At 42.3% G+C, this 21,076-nt stretch overlaps 2 protein-coding genes across 3 annotated transcripts; one reads left to right on the top strand and one right to left on the bottom strand.

The window, feature by feature from the left end:
* Positions 1 to 65: 65 nt before the first annotated feature.
* Positions 66 to 14,375, bottom strand: atp7a (ATPase copper transporting alpha). 2 transcript variants are annotated; one of them, XM_069531966.1, is made up of 24 exons: positions 14,100 to 14,375; positions 12,962 to 13,092; positions 11,196 to 11,691; positions 9,899 to 10,675; positions 9,460 to 9,663; positions 9,199 to 9,362; positions 8,792 to 8,953; positions 8,621 to 8,697; positions 8,216 to 8,438; positions 7,532 to 7,765; positions 7,312 to 7,403; positions 6,945 to 7,072; positions 6,267 to 6,421; positions 6,042 to 6,176; positions 5,620 to 5,814; positions 5,242 to 5,424; positions 4,909 to 5,122; positions 4,624 to 4,770; positions 4,340 to 4,482; positions 3,469 to 3,672; positions 2,951 to 3,068; positions 2,736 to 2,838; positions 1,780 to 2,054; positions 66 to 1,462 (listed from the first exon to the last, which is right to left on the bottom strand). In XM_069531966.1, exons 2-23 carry the CDS (start codon positions 13,079 to 13,081, stop codon positions 1,784 to 1,786), a joined length of 4,545 nt encoding a protein of 1,514 aa, XP_069388067.1. In that variant the 5' UTR covers positions 13,082 to 13,092; positions 14,100 to 14,375; the 3' UTR covers positions 66 to 1,462; positions 1,780 to 1,783. The 2 variants fall into 2 exon arrangements, with proteins under 2 accessions (XP_069388067.1, XP_019958417.2); XM_020102858.2 differs by having other exon boundaries at positions 66 to 2,054.
* Positions 14,376 to 15,174: 799 nt separating this feature from the next.
* Positions 15,175 to 20,728, top strand: fbxl3l (F-box and leucine-rich repeat protein 3, like). Its single transcript, XM_020106827.2, has 5 exons — positions 15,175 to 15,643; positions 16,873 to 17,241; positions 17,519 to 17,641; positions 17,838 to 18,009; positions 18,773 to 20,728. Exons 2-5 carry the CDS (start codon positions 16,882 to 16,884, stop codon positions 19,414 to 19,416), a joined length of 1,299 nt encoding a protein of 432 aa, XP_019962386.2. The 5' UTR covers positions 15,175 to 15,643; positions 16,873 to 16,881; the 3' UTR covers positions 19,417 to 20,728.
* Positions 20,729 to 21,076: the final 348 nt, after the last annotated feature.

The following is a 21,076-nucleotide window of genomic DNA, read 5'->3' as shown; positions in this document are numbered from 1 at the left end:
TTTTTTTTATGACCAGCACGTGGCTCAACAGCACCACCGTCTGGTTTAAAGTGAACACAGCAGGGTGACGTTACAAAAGTGTTTTATTCCAAGGCACATAATGTTCATAAGAACAATGAAAGATGGCAAGCATTGACTCACTTAATTTACCTGCACACAGACTGAATGGACCTTTTCACCAAGCCATGCGCAAACACTACAGATCGGCATCATGATGCTCAGAAGCTGTGAACACAATGCGGAAACCACAGGACAATCTGATGGCTCTTTTCACCACCAGAGAAAAACACAAGTTTGGACACAAACAGTCATGGAAAAGCTGTACAAAAGTGATTCTCTACAGCAAATAGGAAGCAAAAACATCTTTGAGATCACTTTACAGCAGGAAAACTAAAGCAGGTACAACTCGATCAATTTCAAGATGTGATAGGTGTGATTCAACTGTACAATTTGATTTCATGAAAATGTTGTTTCTCAGTAACTCATTTGGTGGAGCTGTTGGGACACAGTTGTGTTTAGTCTGATCCAGTTGTGTTCCCTGCACCTCTGGGTTCAAGGAACAACAGCATGATTTATAACCATCATACGAAAAAAGCAGAAATGAAGAAAGTTGAACAAGAAACTGAACAACCGCTGACTGCAATGGCAAAAAGAACACACGCGTTTACGGTTCAGCCTTTTCATAACACAAACCTTATGTTTGCAGCAGGCAAATAAAGTAACCCAAGCACCAACAATGTCATTCATATGATAACTTCTGCTCGACAATGAGTAATGTTCACATTCACTGACACACAAGTTGCATGATCAACTAAAGTTGCAGAGGGACAACACAACTACAGAAATCAATAACCAGAGTCTTTAGTCGGCTTCACAATTCACAGTCGGCTCTTCCTCTCTGCGTTGACCATACCTCGGTTCACACTTTGTGCACTTTGTGTCCAAGGTAACATCTGTACTACCGTGTTATCTTTGGAATGTGTTGGACTTTGCCGAGGGGGCATTTCAATTGGCACTTGGGTCAAATTCACATTTACATTTCACTTCACTGATATTTTGCACAAACTTCGGTAACAGGTAACAAGTCTTCTTAAGACTGAGGTTTTATGTCTTTGCTTGCTCAGTAATTAAATATTTTGGGAGACTGAAAATAAAAATTGGCATTTTGATTCAATAACTTCATTGTTGCCACAGAATATAATGGAAAAAAAAGATAAATAAAGGTAACATAAATACTCTGGAATAGGATAATACAACAGTGTTATTATAATCTTCCACTTTAGGAAAATCTGTTAAAATATAACTCTGTAGCGTCCACTCTTACAAGCAGCACCACTGTTAAAATGTCTTTGGATAGATATTAAAGATTGTACTTGCAGGTGACCACAGTTGCAGAGCTGATCATCACTCCGTTTCCTGGATGCGGACACCTGCTTCAAGGCTTTGAAGACGCTTCATGCCCCTGTACACACACACAGTGACCAAAGTGTCAATGTGTCGGTGCCTGAGGGCAGTCCCCTCAACAAAAGATAGTCTGCAACCGAAGGAGGACAAATGACCCCAGCATGCTCTGAAGTGCATGTGATCTGCTTGGTCAGCTAAAAGAAAACAAGGGGCAAATAAGCTATCTTCAAGTCAACAGTGCTGCCCTGAGGCACCTACAGCAGATGGGTGGGCCACTATTCAATAGAACCATGTTAGCGAGGCCTAGTGTTGAATTAATGCAGTGACTATCTGCTCCAGCTCACTAAAGTCATTGCAAGCCCACGTGACGCTTACGTATTCAGCAGAACTCCTCGCTCAGCGCCTCCCCCACCAGCAGTGAGTGTTTGTCCGGCTCACTGAGAACCAAACTGTTAAGGGAGTGCTTGTCTGACCGCAGGGAGTTGATCGAGGCCCGGCTATAGGTGACGATGCGGTCCAGCAGGCTGAGTTTGGGGGAGGGACGACGCACGTCACCCATGCCGATGTGGATGCTGACGTCAGACAGGCTGCCCTGCCGCCTGCTGTTACCCAGTCGTGCCTCCAACTTCTCTGCACTGGGTTTAGTGTAACTGGAAGATAACAGAGAAAGACAAATGTGGAATTGGATTTGGAAAATGTTTTAAGGTGCTTTCAGACCCACTGAACTCTGAATAATCCCCTGACATTCTCCGGAGCAGCTGTATGTGAGAATACAAATGTAGTCAGAGCCTCAGGACTTTCTCCGGAGTTTCTCCTGCCAGCCTCCGAGTGAAAACTCTGGAGAATGTGCGAATTAGCTAATTTAAGAACACAGCAAGAGATCCTCCACAGGATTCGCCGCAAGCATGTGGGCGTGTTGATGGCGCTTCTAACACTTAACAGGCGCAAAAATAATAACAAAAAAGAAAGAGAATACATATTTCTCTGGCTAAATAGAGGTGAGACACTTTTAGTAAACATTTATGGACAAAGATGTCAAGAGAGCTTTTGGTGATGAGGGCAGACGCCAGTGTCAATGCCGTAAGGCAAAACACTTGATCTCAGCAGAATGAATATGTGGCGACCTGCCTCTGTCTGCTGCACCACCCCTCACCTGAACGCTCCAGAGTTCTGTGTTGTTGTGAACGTGTCTGAGTGGAGAATCTCCTGCTGCGTGGTTCATATGTGAAAGGCAAATTCTACGGACATCCTCCAGAGTTTGCCTGAAAACGGCTTTAGATGATTATTCTCAAGGGGAGAAAAACTAAATTATTAATAAATTTCCTTTTTACCATTTGAGTAGAAGAGAGGACAGAACCACAGAGACAGACGACAGTGCCATCGCAGCAGAGCCCATCCATGGCTGTAACACCAGACCAAAGGGGAGGAATATGCCTGCGTAAAGACAAAGTTCATATAACTGCTGTGGTCAGAATTATCTTCATGATCATTGTCAGTGTTGATGATTTGATTCAAATACATCTCCTAATTGTTTGCAGTCACCTACCAGCAGCAATAGGAATGCCAACCAGGTTGTAGATCAGAGCAAATATAAAGTTGATCCTGATCCTCTTGACAGTCTTCTTAGAGAGGTCTATACTAGCCACCACATCCAGGAGGTCGTTCTGTAGACAAGACCAGAAACAAGAGGTTACATGAAAACTAGCAATATCAGATAATTAAGAAAAATAATCATTTGTGTTATTCTTATGGTTTCAGTGATGACATAATACTGTGTTGTATACTGTACGTTTACTGTGATTCTGTAAATTCACACTGCCTCTGTGCTGCCAGGCTGAAATGTCACAATTGCCATTTATGAAACGAGTGATGCTTAAATCAGAGAAATGAATCAATAACAAACTTTAAAAAAAATAATATTAAAAAAAGAAATCATAAAGACCTTAACTCAGACTTGAGGTGCTCATTTTGTTTTTGTAACAAGTGTTTCAATCTCTATGTACTTGTAATGTGTGATAATTGTATGTCTGAATCATTGTTCTATTCTTTCTTATTTTATCTCACCCTGATCAACACCACATCTGCTGCTTCTATGGCCACATCTGTCCCAGTTCCTATGGCGATGCCCACGTCAGCCATGGCCAGAGCGGGCGAGTCATTGACACCGTCACCCACCATGGCGACTCTCTTGCCCTGCTGCTGCAGCTGTTCCACCTTGGCCACCTTGTGGGAGGGAAGCACCTCAGCAAACACCTTCTTGATTCCAACCTGGAGACAAGCACAGACCGACAACAAGTGAACATGATGGATTCTTAATGCACTAAAATGGAAGGACTATAGTGTTCAGAAAATTGTATACTTTTATATCAATATTGCTCATAGTTCCTTCTCATCCTCATGTATTTAAAATGTGTTAAAGTTTGTATAAAAGGGCAGATTATCACTTCAATAACTGTCACTCTGTCAGGTTCCATCCATAAGACAGTTTGAATTTAAAGCAAGTGTTTTAGCTCCTTGTCAATGATAATCCCCACCACACCTGAAAACTCTTATCACGTGACCATGAACCTACACATACATAAACAGGGAGCAGATTGTGTCTGCAGCCGGTTGCTTGATCACAGAAAATACTACAAATGAGAATCAATAATGATTAAAAGTGTTCATGACATTTTGCCCTCACAGCAGGGAGTCAAGTCGTGACTGTTCAGTAAGCAAATGCTGGTGACTGCGTCATTTTTTCCAAGCATCTCCACTTTTGCCCATCTATAACAACAAAGCAGCCCCTGATTTTCAAACTAAAATTTGTCCAGCAGCGTTAAAATACTCCCTAGTTATAGGTGCTCGAAAACTCGGGAGCAGTGTGAATGTCAGGAGTTAATGTAGCCAACAGTGATATGTTTTAAAACTAAAATGTAGTGGTGTTTCTTTGTACCTGAGCAGCAATGGCCCTTGCCGTCTTGCTGTTGTCTCCGGTCATCAGCACAACTTCCAGACCCATGTTGGTAAGAGTGTGTATGGCAAGATCAGCCTCAGGTTTCACTGTGTCAGCAATGGCTATCATTGCACACAGCAGGTCTACGCACAAATACAAATGTTTAAAAATAAAATATTTTGTCAACATTTGTTTTAGAGAAGAATATAAATCTAAACAGTAAGAAATGGAATAAAAGAAATGAAGAACATTTATGAGCCTTGCACTAAAGCTGCACCACTTACCATCTACAGCTACTAAAACAGCAGTGCGTCCTCTGCGCTCATGCTCCATCATGGCCTCATCTATATCAGGTCTGACCTGCAAGCAGTTCCTCCTCATCCACTCTCTGTTGCCAATCAGTACGACATAAGTGGCTGTCTGAACGAGGCCTGAACACACAAGTTAGACAACAGCAAGGAAACATTAAGGTATTGAGTAAATTCTTGATAGAAAGTACACGATCATGACATATAAGTACTTCTGTTGGATGCACGGCCATAACAAAAGGATTCCATTTCCCAACTTACTCAGAGGCTGTGGGTCCATGATGAGTGGATGGGAGCTGGTGGTTGTTCGGGTGTCACTGATTTGAACGAGGACGCTGTTCCGCTGGTTGTTGTCCTCGCTGTCGCTGTCCGCCTGTTTCAGCAGGGTCTCTGTGTTGCTGACCTGACAGCTGATGCCACAGCCCGGCACCGCCTGAAAGTTTGTGCATGTGCCAAGAGACTCCGTGCCAAGCTCCTGCACACAGAAAAGGATGTTTGATATAACATGTTACAAAGCTAGAATATGTAGAGGAATCACCGATCTTAGATTTCAAGAGAGTGGAGTGTGGGAGTTAATTCAAGGTAGAGACCAACCTGTTTGCAGTACTTGGTGATAGCTGAACCCAGAGGGTGTTCACTGTTGTTCTCAGCAGTACCCACAATGGCCAGCAGTCGGGAACGAGGCATCTTGTTCCCCTCCACAACTATCTTGACTTGGATAACCTTTGGAGCACCGTATGTGATGGTCCCAGTTTTATCAAACACCACAATCTGGACCTGTACGTAAAAAGGAGGTACGATAGAAGTGAGCAGGAAATACTTTTTTAGGACTTTTATTCACAGTTACATCTTTACTAATATGTTCCGTAAGCTTGTGAATCAGAGCCTGTGTTTAAAATGACAGATGGTCTGTTACATAACTGGCTGACTATACACAGTATCAGGGGTGTCAGAGTGTCATCATTAACACACCTTATGTGCCATCTCAAGTGGCTCTCCTCCTTTTATCAGAATGCCATTTTGGGCTCCAACTCCTGTGCCCACCATGACAGCTGTCGGGGTTGCCAAGCCAAGGGAGCAGGGACAGGCGATGCATAACACTGTTATGGAGGCCTGGAAGGCAAAGCGAATCACTGCCTCGGACCTGGAAATGCTCTTGTCGTAACCCTGGGGGGGAGGAAATGGGGCGACTGAGCGTAAGATTCACTTTTATCTTCAACGATGAGAAGAAACATGATATAGTATGAGCAACATCATCAGATGCATTAACAACACAGACATATTAAGTCAGGGTTTTTTTTATCAGTAAAAAAGAAATAGAGAAGAACAGATGTCATTTCCTGATGCTGCACTAAAGAGATGGTTAAAACAGTCAGAGTGAAAAGGTGACTCACGGGAAAGTACATCTCCACAAGTGAGAAATCCAAAAACCCAATGATGATCCAGGCGACCAGCGTCAGGAGGGATATGCCAACAATGAAGGGTACAAAGTAGCCACTGATCTTATCTGCATACTGCTGGATGGGAGCCTAGAAAATAAAATTTGAGAAATGACACACCTTCCCAATCAATGTTACCCTACACGCAGGACGATACGGTGCGGAAATTGCATAATTCACCTTTGAAGTCTGAGCCTCCTCCACCAGTTTGACAATCTGAGACAGCGTTGTGTCCATGCCGACATGTGTAGCACTGACGAGCAGAGAGCCGTTCTGGTTAATGGAGCCTGCAATCACAGTGCTCCCTGGCTTCTTCGTCACTGGCATGGCCTCACCTGGAGAGACAGAGCAACAGCTGCTCAGAAACACAACAGAACATGGCAGCAGCGGGAAACAGGAGCTGGTCGTCCACAGTAAATACTGGTGCTTTGGAAGAAACTACAGCTCAAATAATAGCTCAACATGTTTGATGGTGCTGGCAATTGAAAAGTTATTTTTTGAATGAATAATGATACCAACCAAGTTATAATTTAAAGCCAACTGTGGTTATGGTCTGAGTAGATATGGCAACAGCAGTGAAGAATATTATGTGGAAATATGGAACTAGGAGTTTATTCTGAAGTGAACTATGCAAGTCGCTGATGTTAAAATGTTCAGATTCTCGTCTCATTCTTTTATAGAAGCTTCTTTCAAATGGTAAAAGAACTAAAAGACACTTCTCAGGAAGGAATGTGTGAAAAAAATGGATTGCTTACACTGGTTCACGTCACCTGAATATTTACATTTGAGCATATTTTTTACACCACACACATATCAAGCCAATAACAGTTATTTGATCTCTCAGTCAATGCGACAAACCTGTGATTAGAGACTCATCAGCCATCGAGTGTCCTTCAATGACCCTCCCATCTACTGGAAACTTCCCTCCGGGGACGACTTTCACCACGTCACCCCTCTGCACCAGCTCAACATCAACCTGCTCCTCACTGAACAACAAAACAGAGATTAAGTCTGTGTACCAGGTGGAATTGACCAAAATATTTCTGCTGCTCTTGCTGTGGAAAATAGCTCGCAGCTTGTTTATGCAGAATATGCAGTGTTTATTATGCCCGATCAGACCTTTGTAATGACATTTAAACTTTAAATATTTGCATTTGTTGTTATCTAAAACCAACTTCAGATATGAAAGGTTGTAAGAGACAGGGTGAGTGTAGAGAACTGGTACCTGAGAATGGACAAGTCACTGCTGAGAGTGACCACTGTGGCCTCGGTAGCTTGCAGAGACATAAGCTTGGACAAAGCCTCAGACGTCTTGCTCTGGATGGAAGATGTGACACACAAAACAATTTCTGACCATTCATTTAAAGACAATGATAATTTTGAAAGTAGATTTAGATGTCATATGTAATAAAAATAACAATAATGATAATTATAATGAGCTAAACCTTAGCTATCTGTTCTAGCCAGCGTCCCAGCGAGATGAAGACGAAGAGCATCGGTGGCGTGTCGAAGAAGGTGATGGGGTTGATTTTGGCCTTCTCCACCATGGCCACTATTAGGATGACCAGCGAGTAGGTGAAGGCTATGGAAGTAGCCAAAACTATAAGCACATCCATGTTGGCAGATCGGTGTTTGACTGCTTTGTAAGCTTGAATGTAGAAGTAGCGACCTCCGATAAACTGCGGAGAGGAAAAACAGAAGCTTTTATTTGCTTGAGGTTTTTCATTCAGACTTCCTCACCTCTCCTGAAAAGACTCTTTATTCTGTTTCAGATTCATGTTCACAAAGCGCACACAAGACACCAAAAAGTACAGTTGTAGCGGTCATTAGACAACCTCAGGACTTCACTGTAATGTCGACCATTCCAGTAGATTTCTTCAGTTTGCATTTATCAAATAAGTTTTTTTTATCTCTTCTAAGGAAAACAAATTGCATTTGGAAACAAATTATGATTCTCCACGTCAGTATTCATTTCAAATTCGATTACCCATTTTAAACTACTTATTTCCTGAAGAACAAACATCATCAAATTAACTGCTGCTGTCAGACAACAAATCCGTGATTCGCTCACTGACTAAAGATGTGCTGCTGAAATGTTCCTGGCTCTGCAGTCAATCCTTCAGATTTACCTGCACAGGGACACAGAAGAGGAAGGAGAGGAGGTTCATGATGGAGAGGCCTGGGAGCAGCTGTCTCTCCAGGAACATGGTGGAGTGGTAATGGTTGCGGTCCTCCACCGTTGCATTGTGCTGATGTGAAGCGTTCATCTGGTGGTCCATAATAATCATGTAGGTCATCATGCCCATCACAGGCACACAGAAAATCAAGCTCACCAGGAAAGATTTCTTCCACCTGAAAGATTGAAAATATTTGTGAGTTTGAGATTCATTTTAGTTTGTATTTTACCAAAACCCAAAAATGTAACATAAATTAAGTCAGAATCACTCTATAATAAATCAGGCCACAAATATCCTGCAAAAATAGTGCATATACACTAAATGACACAAGTCACTGCATCATCACAAGTTACTTACTGTCGTATCTCTTTGCTGTGGTCCAGGTGACTGGCAGTACGATCCCTCTTTACCAGCGATGCTTCAAACCCAAGATTCTACAAATAAACATCAACGCAATGATCAAACCAACCATTTTGTGATTTTGCACTTCTACTGTATGAAGTTTCACAGGTGAGGGAGGAATAATACCTCTATCAGCTTGATGATGTCTCGTGGCCCTATAATTTCCGAGTCGTACTTAAGGTGTGCTTTGTTGGTTGCCAAGGCAACAGAGGCATAAATAACCCCCTTTTCTCTCATAAGGCTGGATTCAATTTTGTGAACACAAGAGGCACACGTCATTCCTCTGACCTGAAAGAAGGTGAAGGGAAGCAAAAGCAGAGAAAGGCACAAAAATATATTAAAGAGGGTCTGAAGTGAGTCAGAAATGTTTAATTTCATCCACTGAAGAGGAAGTTGCATGTCTTCTCAAATATGATTGTTGTATACCATTACAGCATGTTTATGGATTTCATAAAGTGGAAATGTTACTATGTTCAATTTGCCTTTTTAATACAACACTCACATCATGTTACTGCAACTTTACGCCAACTCACCACTAGTTCTAGGTTTCCGTCTGAACCTTCATAGTTCTCCATCACAGAGGCAGTGAAGCCCAGCTCTTTCACACACTCGGCTATCTTCACAGGATCGATGACCTCCGGGTTGTAACGCACCTCAGCTTTACTGGCCATGAGTGCCACCAGAACAGAGTAGATACCTGGACAACATTAAAGATTTTCTCTTTAGCGCCTAATCAAAGCAGTGAGATGGAAAAACATTATTGGAATAAGTCAATATTTTATGCCTTTACAGACCAGGTTCATTCTTCAGGTTTCTTTCGATGTTTGCCACACAGGAAGCACAGGTCATCCCTCCAATCTGAATATAGCATTTAGACTGTTCTTCTCTGTTGCGTCCTTCCTTGTGTAAGTCACTGTCCATCTCAATATCTTTCACATGTGCTAGACTTGAAGACTTTGTGACATGGGGATCTGGTGAAGGCAGCAGTGAATTGGTGGCTGTGGAGAACAAATTATAGTTATTAAAGGGAAGCCAAATGTGCAGTTAGCTATGGAGTCTCATCCTTGAATTTCAAGTACCCTCACTGGCAGATTCAAATGAACAGAAGCTGCCTGTAGGAAGAGATGCTTGGATGGCATCAAAGTAAAGCTCTATCTACAAACAATACTATTTAAACACACAAATAAAATGCTTTTTGCACTGACTCAACTATTGCACCATCTGTCCTCTTACCAGGTAGGAAGGCGTCAAAGCCCATGTCCTCCACGGCCTCCCTCAGCTCCTCTGGTGTGGTCAAAAGGGGATCATACTCAAAGATCCCCTGGTGATCAGCCAGAGAGACCTGTGTTGACACCACGCCTTTCCTTTGAGAGATCATGCCTTCGATGGACTGGACACATGAGTTGCACGTCATGCCCTCAATGTGAATATTAACTACAGACACCAGTGGCTGGGTAAAACAAGGCTTTGCAGCAACAGCTTTGGCCTGGATTGCTCCTGCATTCCGAGGCGATGATAAGGCAGGTGAGGGCGATATGGATACAGGACTGATTGGGCCAGTGGAGTCCCAGGGTTGAGTTTTGAAGTGTCCTGGAGGCAGCGCCTCAATTGCCTGCTGCAACTGAGGCACTGTCACCTTTAGAGGATCATAGCAGATGGAAGCTTTCTCCTTCTCCAGAGAGACCTCCACAGAGGACACACCAGGCAGCATGGAGATATTGTCCTGGATATTGACCACACAGGAATGGCAGTGCATGCCCTTGACTCTGAGCACGACAAGTGTTATGTCTACGAAGATTTCGGTCTCCTCTGAAGTCTCTGATGGTGAAGACACAGATGGTTTTTGAGAATCAACTAAACGTTCAATTTCACTGGGTGACAGCTGCAGAGGGCGGGGCTTGGATTTGACAAAAGCCTTGAAGCCAGCCACGGCAATCTGGTCGATGATGGTTTGGACGGTGATGAGGTAAGGCAGGTAGACGACTGTCGCTTCCTGAGAGTCTAATACAACTGTGGATAAGTATGACATGAGAAAATGTTAATAAAAAAAAATGTCACAAGCACAGAAGGAGACTAGACATTAACAGATTATGCAGATGTTTCCATTCAATGAGGCACAAAAATAAAACTTCAAACCTACTAGCTGAAGTTTAAACATTCAGGTTGTTATATATATGTCACTGTCATGAGGATAACTTTTCAGTTTGAAACTAGAGTGGCACTTAGTAGAGTGCATACCTCCGCCAAGGCCTAATTTATGCACAATGACAATACTGTACTCAGCAAATGTAATCCTATGTGTCTACATGTCCCTCCTTACAACAATGCCAATGAAAGGATTTCCTGAGTCATGGTCAAATCCCACTGAGCAATCTGTTGGCAATGAACCTACAGAGACACACTAACAGGACACCTGTGACCTGAAAGACAAGCTTTCCACATCGTGCAGCAAATGTGTTAGAACATCACTTCTAGCTGGATAGTGAGGTAAAACCTAAATACAAACTTATTAACAGGTCAAGAGTGTCACCTTTGATCTTTTTAATCCCTTTCAGTTTTCCAATCTTCCCTTCAATAGTGCTGGTGCAGGAGTGGCATGTCATTCCTTCGATCCGTAACTTCAGCAGTGCCACTTCTCCTGACCTGCTTTGAGATGGAGACACATTTGGGCCTTTCTGCACAGGACTGCTGGGTGTGGGGATCTCCGTAGCTGACAGGCTGGCCACCAACTCATTCAGCTGCAGGGACGAAGTCAAGGAGGGAACATAGGTGACAGTGAGACCCGTCGGAACCTGGCTCTCTCTGACTTCCAGGACTCCCTGGACCCGGGATAGCTTCTCTAAGGCCTCCTCTTGAGCTGCAGGTGCCAGGACTGAGGTGGATACGAGCTGGGTCTCTGTAGAGACCGGTGTGGCTGTGACGGACTGCGATTCAAAGCCCATGTCCTCGATGGCCTCTGACAGAGACTCTGGATTCTGTTGGTTGTGGTCAAATATGACAGTGGCATTGCTTTGCTCTAAAGACACCTGCAAAATAAAAGTCACATTAGGGGTTTCACTAAATCACTAAGGGGAAAAAATCATACTCAAGCTAAATCCACTGAGCAATCAACAACTCCATTTAAGTGTATTTTTGAGAGGCTAATAACCATATTAAACATAAAGATACTGGGGGTGACTTTCCTTCAACATATTACAAGCATTTGTAGAATTATCTCATAAAACAGCAGATATAAAATTAGTCATACATTAACCATTTGATGCAGGTTTTAGGCCTTTGCCAAAGTCCAGCATGTTATTACTGTCAGAATGTTTATTTCAATAGTTTACTGTGGACACATCCCTTTTATTGATTGTATAGCAAAGAGTACAAAGAACATCCTTGCCTCATGTGACTTTATATGCTCTTGAAATTACCTGTATATTGTGAACATACATGAAGCTTAACATTATAAAGAGAGTCAAATTTGTCCAAGGCCTTGTTAAGCTTACGGCATGTTCTGTCAACAGAATGACCCTTAGCTCTCCCACTTCCACAAGTAAGCAAACATGTGACACACTGCAGGGATCACCAGACTGAGCTTTAAGTTACAAATCATAGAGTGGGGTTAGTAATAAGTGATTGTTCCTGCCTGTTGGATTAACCATCTTTCTGAGAATGAGAAGCGAAGGAAAGCTGGGGATCAGACAATAACTATTCTATATGCTAAAAGAAAAATCAATACACTCCTCCCAGATCCCTTGTCTTTATAGATTACCATTAAATGAACCAGACATTGGATTCTCTTAAAACACAAATTTGATTTCCTGTGGGAACAGACGACTGCATTTCGACCTGCTGTCACAGTCCTGGAAAGGGCAGAGCTCTATCTGGAGCACACTATTATGTTATATTCTCATTTAACCACAGCCAGAGGGGTAAACACACAGGAAACAAAACAACAGGCCTCAACTATTGTAATTTAGCTCTTATGCTTGTCTAATGGCTAAAGTGATTGATTGTAAATCAGACCAGCTAGTCCTGAGGGAGAAGGACTGTGGGATTAATCAAACTGTATTACCCTAAAATGGGCAGGAAACTTTATTAATGCAATGATCTATATATATATCTGCCTTGTCCACATGGTCAAATAAAGACTGCACCATTAGAACAATATGATTTCAGATCCTGTTTTTAACTGGAAGTAGCATTCAAGAAATTCTGCGTCAGGAAATTTTAAGAACTGCACCTAAATATAGAAAAACAGTCAAATGCTGCAAGACACAAGACATGTTTCTTCGCAAACAATGCATTTACCTTTATATGTATCACTCCTGGGAGAGACCCAATCCTCTGCTCTATGGACCGGACACAGGAGCCACAAGTCATACCCTCCACCCCGAGGGTGACTGAACTCAGACTGACTTTCTGTGTCATGGTTGATTTGTCTAAAAGGACACAAGGAAGCAAAGTATATTGTTGTTGATTGTTTTTCTTGATATCATCACAGAGTGATGATGGTAAAAGCCCCCTCTCTCAAAACAAACTGAAACATATCATTTTAAGATAGATACTGGGAAAGAGCAGTAGATATGTACAAATTTGTATTATGGTAAAAGTAAACCAAGGATTAGTAAAGTGTTTTACTAGACAGATACACGGCAGGTACACAAGACTTGGCAAAGAAACAAATAATAATCCTGTTTAGTACAAATGTTTGGAGCCATGACACTTCTCTGCTACTATTCCTGCCTCTGGCTCAAACAAAACAAAGCTTCTTTGTACATGACGAATAAGAAAATGTAAAAGCACTAGGGTGGGTCACTAACTTCATGTTTGTTTGCATAAAAGTAATGAATTGATTAACAAGGCAGTGATGTTTAAAGGTTCAGATCGATCTGTTTGTGTTTGACATGATTTAACTTTCATTCAAACTAAAACTACCTGCATTTCAGAGTCGCGCTGACAGAGAAGAGACATATTCTGGGACATTTAAACTCAGATATCATTACTGCCTTTCATGATCATGACAGGGAGCAGGAACAATACTTTAGCCACTGGGTCTCCATGACCAGAAACAGCCACAAATATCAGTCTGAGACACACGCTGACTATTAACACAGAGAACAGACGCCAGACCTGCTAAACCTGCTATTTAAACACAAAGCAGTCAATGACAAGCTGAAGATCTCAAACGTTTCGTGCTGCTCTTTACCGTGAATGTAATTTAGCCAGGGTTAGGGCAGCTAACAGTGAGCTAACTTGACTCAGCTAAACAGTATGTTAAACTTCAAGTCAACTGTTGCCTGCTTTTTGCTAAACTCACTAAACTGTACATTTCATCTGGAGGACGTTCTGGTGTTCACAAGGAACTTACATCGATAGTAAAACGTGTTGCCTGTTCGAACGCACAGGGAGTTGAGGTCAGGATGAGAAGAAAAGTCCCAGCTCTTACCTTACTCACGAGTTAGCTGCAGGCTGTGGACATGGGCTGTCAGGCGCGGTGGCTAATATTAAGCTAGCACGCTAGCTAGCATCTTCGCACTGCGTTACAAACAGCTACGTGGAAGCTCGCCGACATCGTGCAGTCTGCGGGGAACAACGGCACCGGCCGGAGAAAGACTTTCCCTCCGCTGGTTCCTCTGGCTCCAGCTCCGGGAGGTGTTTTTGTTTCTCCTCCTGACGCCGACGTGACCGACGGCCGCAGCTCAGAGAGGCGGAGCCGCGCTGTGAGCCACAAGACCAATGTGCTGCCCTGCGTGCGGTCTGTCAGGCTGTGGCGCATTTACATGGAGCCTGAACACCTTCATCGTCAGCCAGTTTACCCACTACACATGTTCGATGCTTGAAAACTGTCCGGACAAACTTTGTCATATCGTGCTTGTGTGAATAAGTCAATTGGTAAATCTTAAATCTGAGCCCTCACAATCAATGCATTATTATTTGACTGATACTGAATCTATATTATTCTCAATCCCTCCCTGCTGATGTGGATTTACCAATATTAGAAGTATGATTAAAAATCACTTATTTTGATTGGTAATTAATTCTGTTTAAAAATATAATTGTTATTCAGTGACTCTAAATCACTGAATGTGTCATTACTCTGGACAAATAAGCCACAATTCATTTTATATGGGATTTGTGTAATCTCCTTCTTTTCATGAATATTTTTCTGCCCTAGTCATTTTTCCAGTAGCTTTCGTGTCTTTTTTTTTATACACATTGTGTACATTATTGTAAGATATGATCCTTTTAATCAACCGGGCAGTAAATATGAATCACTGAGAACTGAGAGCATCCTGTAAAATATCTAAACAAGATGATACACTGATTCTTGTCTTTCTCTTCTTTCATACCACACTTCCACACATCAGATATGAGCAGAGGGCACAAGATACTCATTGAAAAAACATATTTAAATCCTATGTATATATTTTTTTGTGTGCATACATACATACATACATCTATACATAAATACATATATACATACATAAATACTTACATGTATTTGTATATACTTTACTTTCTCTTTCTCACACACACACACACACACACACACACACACACACACACACACACAGTGACACACTGACCCACCTTCTCACAGCATCCTGTGCTCTGCTCATGACAATAACTAATACTAAATCCGCCACACCGGTGTAAGTGACTGAGTTCCAGTTAATGTGACTCTGACCACTGGAAGCAGAGACATGTGTCCCTCTCCTCGTTGCTGTGGCTGCACCATGTCGTGTCTCTGCATGCACGGTGCTGGGTGGAGATGCAGCGGGGCAGGTCCATGTTTTCCTCTGCTCACGTGTACTTCAAGCTGTCGCTCAAGCCGAGAGGAGAGCCCATTACGGGAGCTGCCCCTGCTGTCCTATATCAGCATCAGCCAGCATTTCTCCAGTCATCTCCAGCCATGCTTCCACGTGAACGCAGATGAAACACCTGCACACCACACAACCGAGGGAAAAGTGATTTGAAGTCGTTATTCATGTAAGTAACTTTGTTTTTATTGACCCGTGCACTGTGTTTTGTTTACGTCTATATGGAAAGATCACATGAGAACAGAGAGAAATAAATGATTGTGTTGTGTTATATTGTGATGGGACCAGTTGTATCTTATAACAAAACGTCCAGTTTACCAGTTCAGTTCACCTTTCACAGCTTCCCCTCACTGAAACATGTTAATAATAAGATCATATATGTATAATAATAATTTTGTGGAAGTGTTTTTATTTATTCATTTATTTAGTTAGCCACTTGTGTTTTTTCAGACTCGATCAACATGTCTGTAAGCAGACTTTCCAAGCTCTGTACTTTGGAGCCTTTAGCTGAAGCCCAAAAGTGAAGATATTTATTGAACATATTTAAATGATGAAATATTTAGATGACATCGAGGGAGATGAGGTGGAGGGTTTAGCTTGGTGGTTCATGCATGTCAATAGATGACTTCAGTTTCTACTGTGACTGAGGGAAAGGTTTGCTTCAGTGAAACTGGGAGTGATCTCAGTAATGAGGCTTCGGCATCACTTTTATTTTTGTCAGCCAAGTGTCTATGAAGTGTTTGAGGTGAGTTTCACATCGTTTATATATTAATTTCAGTTGATTATACAGTATTTGATTTCTCCCTTCAATGCAGGTTGTGTCCACTGTGGTGATTTTCAAAGTGAGATGATCGGTTGTTCTTGTTTTGAAATACAACCCTAAATTTATTGCAGTTTTGCCTGTGGTTAGGAAAAGCATAAAAGTGATGTTTGGAAAAAAGTTCAAGTTCTACAGCAGCCAGGTTATAGAGTGAGGACTTTCACATGAATATTGAGATGGGCTCTGAACTTGAATTAAAATGTGCCATGTTAGATACAGTGAACGAGAGCAACTACCTGCAACTGATTCAGATCAGGATGATCTTGCTAATACAATTTAAAAAAATACATTCAGTATGTTAATTACATGCAGGGTTAATATGATTATTAAAAGTATATCTGACATCTGGATGTAACCACCACACTTTTTGCAGGTAGTAATGGATAAATGATTCTAGCTGAACTGCACAATCCACCAGAAAATAGTTAGCTTCTGTAGACCTAAGTGGGAGTTTACACTATCGTCTCACTTTACTTTCATAATATTCTATTTGAAAATGCTGCAGATGTTTAACTAAGTATAAACTACTGTTGTAGCTGTAGATTTAGAAATATTTCTGATCCATCATGATCCTACAGTGTTTCAGAATGAAGCGAGGACGGACAGGTTTCAAATCAAAGTGCCCGACCTTCTCATGCCACGAGAAGAGGGCTAAGAGACAGAAGCGGGGGGCGTCCAGCTTTGCCCTGTCTCCAGCAGAGGACTGGGGTAACCTGCCCCACCACGTCATCCTGCAGATCTTCCAGCATCTGTCCCTGATAGACCGGGCCAGGGCCTCGTCCGTGTGTCGCCAATGGAATGACGTCTTCCACACCCCCGACCTGTGGAGGAGGTTTGAGTTTGAGCTCAATCAGCCTGCCACCTCCTACCTGCGCTCCACTCACCCTGACCTCATTCAGCAGATCATCAAGAAGCACGCCCAGCACCTGCAGTACGTCAGCTTTAAGGTAAAGGCCTCCCCTGCTGTCACCCATTTCCTCCTCTCTTTCCTCTCCTCTTTCCTCTCCTCCATTTTCACAACATCGCTGCTTAAAAAACATTACCTACCCTCCTTAATCCAAACCATCTGCTGCACAACCAATCATGATGCATCAGATGTCTTGGCATTAGCAGATTTACACATCGAGGCTGAAATTATTCTAAGACGTCTATCTTTCCCATCTCTCCTTTATTTTATTTTTTTTTTCTCTCCGTGTGAATGGTGAATCACTGCTGGTAAATCAGGTGGACAGCTGCATAGAGTCTGCAGAGGCGGCCTGTGACATTCTCTCCCAGCTGGTGAACTGTACCATTAAGACCCTGGGGCTGATTTCCACAGCAAGGCCCAGCTTCATGGATGTGTCTCAGGTAAGATGCTGCTTCTTTTACCGCTGCTCTATTTGTTGCACCCAAGGAGCTGGGTGAGTCACATCAGGTATTTTCAGTTGCATGTACAACCGCAGATTGTTTTGTACTCCCCCCTGTCGTCGACTGTATCTTAATGGATTTATTTTTTGCTTTTTGCAAAAGAAATCTTCTGACCTGTCTGCTTGCTCCTCCTCAGGCTCACTTTGTGTCTGCACTAACCGTGTTGTTTGTCAACTCCAAGTCCCTGTCCTCTATCAAGATTAATGACACCCCAGTGGATGATCCGTCCTTGAAGGTGCTGGTTGCCAACAACAGTGAAACGCTCAAGTTGCTGAAGATGAGCAGCTGTCCTCATGTCTCCCCTGCAGGTCAATATATATATATATATTTTTAAAGGATTTTTTTTGTTGGGCTTTTATGAGTCAGCATAGAGAGTACAGGGAACGAAGAGAGAGAGAGATCTGCAATGATACGTGGCAGATGTCTCATGCAGGGCTTGAACTGGGACACTGATGTAAGGTAAGTGTCTTAGATTTGTAGGCCACAAGAGGGACCCATGTAGTTTTACATTGTGACCTTCTAATAGCAAATGCAAGACAAATACATTTATAAAAAAGAGTGAGAGTCAATCATGCCATGCTTTGAGCTAAAATATTAATGTTAACACAAACATTGTATCAGTGATGACGCTAACAAGTTGATATTGTGTGTAGCATGCTAACATTTGCTAATTGTAATGAAACATGACTGAGGCTGATGTGAATGTCGTTCAGATATGTGGTCAAACAACAAACATGTTGAAACTTTGATGTGACGATGACTGCGGAAAGTGAAAGTGAAAACATAAAGTTGCAGTCAAGATATTTCATTTACTTCAACACATATATTAACACAATAGAAGAAATTAGAAAAAGGCTCAAACAATAATGAAATAAAATTCTTTTTTTCAACATAATAATTTTCATCAATACTCATTTCCCTGGAAGAAAAGCCAGTAGGATTCATCCTACACGGATCACGAACAGCTGATGGACTGACCCACTGAAATCACAGTTCTTATTTGAATTCTCATTCATTTCTGATCATTTATTTTTAAAAGGATATGTTCCTATTCTCTCTTTCTCTCCACAGGTATCCTCTGTGTGGCAGATCAGTGCCATGGCCTAAGGGAGCTGGCATTGAACTACCACCTCCTCAGTGATGAGCTCCTGCTTGCTCTCTCCTCTAAAAAACACGTCCACCTGGAGCACCTGCGCGTTGATGTGGCAAGTGAAAACCGCAACCAGACGCACTTTCACACCATCAAGAGGAGCAGCTGGGAGGCTCTGGTCCGACACTCGCCCAAGGTGAACATCGTCATGTACTTCTTCCTCAACGTGGAGGAGTTCGAGCCCTTCTTCCACGAGGAGACTCCCGTCACCCACCTGTACTTTGGCAGAGCCGTCAGCAAAGAGTTGCTGGGCCGCATTGGGCTGAACTGCCCTCGGCTGGTGGAGCTGGTCGTGTGTGCCAACGGGCTGGAGCCCCTGGACGAGGAGCTGATCCTGATCGCAGAGCGCTGCAAGAGCTTGACGGCCATGGGGCTCAGGGAGTGCGAGGTGACCTGCAGTGGCTTTGTGGAATTTGTGAAGATGTGCGGCGGCAGGCTGACTCAGCTGTCAATCATGGAGGAGGTGCTGATCCCAGACAGCAGCTACAACATGGAGCAGATCCACAGCGAAGTGTCCAAGCACCTGGGCCGCATGTGGTTCCCTGATATGATGCCCACCTGGTAATGAAATAATGACTTTCATGGACTAACAGTGTGTCCACAGTTACACAGTGTACTGTGGAACTGTTGTAAAGCTTGTGTTGTGCTCTTTTTGGATGATAAGCAGGTGAGACACAGGTTCTCTGTCATCAGTGTTCTTGGCGGGCTTTCTAGAAAATGGATCACTGGCTCGTTCTGATACTGTCACTTCTATTTTTTATTTCTGTCTGTCTTTCTCGCAAGCACTCAGCTTTCTTTGACACATAGATGTCTTGATGTGAACTTTTGGACGTGTTGTTAAACTCTTTCATGTCGTGAAGGAAGGTCTGAATTTGCAGTCGGTCACAGCAACCTGCCAACCATTGTGTGTGAAGGACATGGATCTGCCATCTGCTGGCTGCTCATGCTAAAAGAATCAAACTGTATCATTTATCCTGAACAGCATCTCATACCAGATCTTATCTTATCTTATGTTATTTACTCTCAGTTTGAGAGCCAGACACCTCGCCTGGACAATAGAGAGAGAACAAGAGTTTCCAGTTGCTGTTGTCACTGTCAGAACAAGCATTACACATTCTTGTCTATTTGTGTTTGCATGAGTGGAGACATAACTATTTCATCCTGACCTACAACATTTCTATTCACCTTTCAAATGCTGGGCCGGTTGTTATTTCTTTTGAAGGCTTTACATGGTGTTATAATGCGCTGAACTCAGTTTGAGACATTCAAGTGTCTGATTCTATCTGAACAGACGAGAATCAGTATTACTATGAACCTTTTTTCACAATTGACATTGACTTTATATCCATTGAAACTTACATTCACAGCTTATTCTCTACGCTTATAGACTGAAGTTAATGTCAGTCCACTAAATATGTCCAGTTATTCTCCAGAATGAGATAAAACCCAATTAAACAACAAAAATGAAACTGTTCTTTCTTCTAAGTTGTTATTAGAGGTGATCATCATTAATATGCAGGACATGAAATTAATGACATTGATATTTATTGAAGAGCCATTTTAAGCCTTTTTTCAAAATGATTGTTTCTGGTGTTCTTTATTTTTTAACCTTCCTGTTAATCGAGGAATCCTGGCTGCAACAGGTGACAATCTCAAGACTTCATATTTTTGTGTTGTTTTTATATTTTATTGTGCCAAATATCTGTTAGTCATATTTTCTTGTTGCATTATTTTTTTCTACCATATTGTAGAAACCATATTAACCCAAATGTATTTTAAGCAAAATACTACCTAAAAAACAGGCCTACAGTATGTGGTGCTGCATTGTGCTACGTGGAACATTAAAACTGTAAAGGTTGTATTTATGCATTAAATGTAAGATATGTATCATGTATGTTTACATGGTTTTCCTGTGTGTGCAGCAGTGATAGGTTCGCTCAGGTCTGCTTCAGTGTCACTGCCACTTTTTTTTACTCATGCTTTTAATCCGCAGTAAAAATGTGGTTGATTCACTTGTGTGTTCTCGTGGATCAGATGCAATGAAGCCTGGTCTGATGTGTTTTTCTGACTTTGTCCCATTTGACCTTTCTGCAGCTCGTCGTTTCCAGCAGTAGAGGGCAGCAGTGGTCTTACTAGAGGCAGTGGGACGTTATATAAGCAGAGCTGCTGCTGCTGCTGTATAATGAAGTACCAGCATGCCAATGATAAGTCAGCCCTTTTAACAA

The sequence above is a fragment of the Paralichthys olivaceus genome, chromosome 9, assembly GCF_024713975.1.
Source record: "Paralichthys olivaceus isolate ysfri-2021 chromosome 9, ASM2471397v2, whole genome shotgun sequence".
NCBI lineage: Eukaryota > Metazoa > Chordata > Actinopteri > Pleuronectiformes > Paralichthyidae > Paralichthys > Paralichthys olivaceus.
The sequence above is the reverse complement of the archived record's forward strand: the minus strand, read 5'-3'. Positions and strand labels throughout refer to the sequence as shown.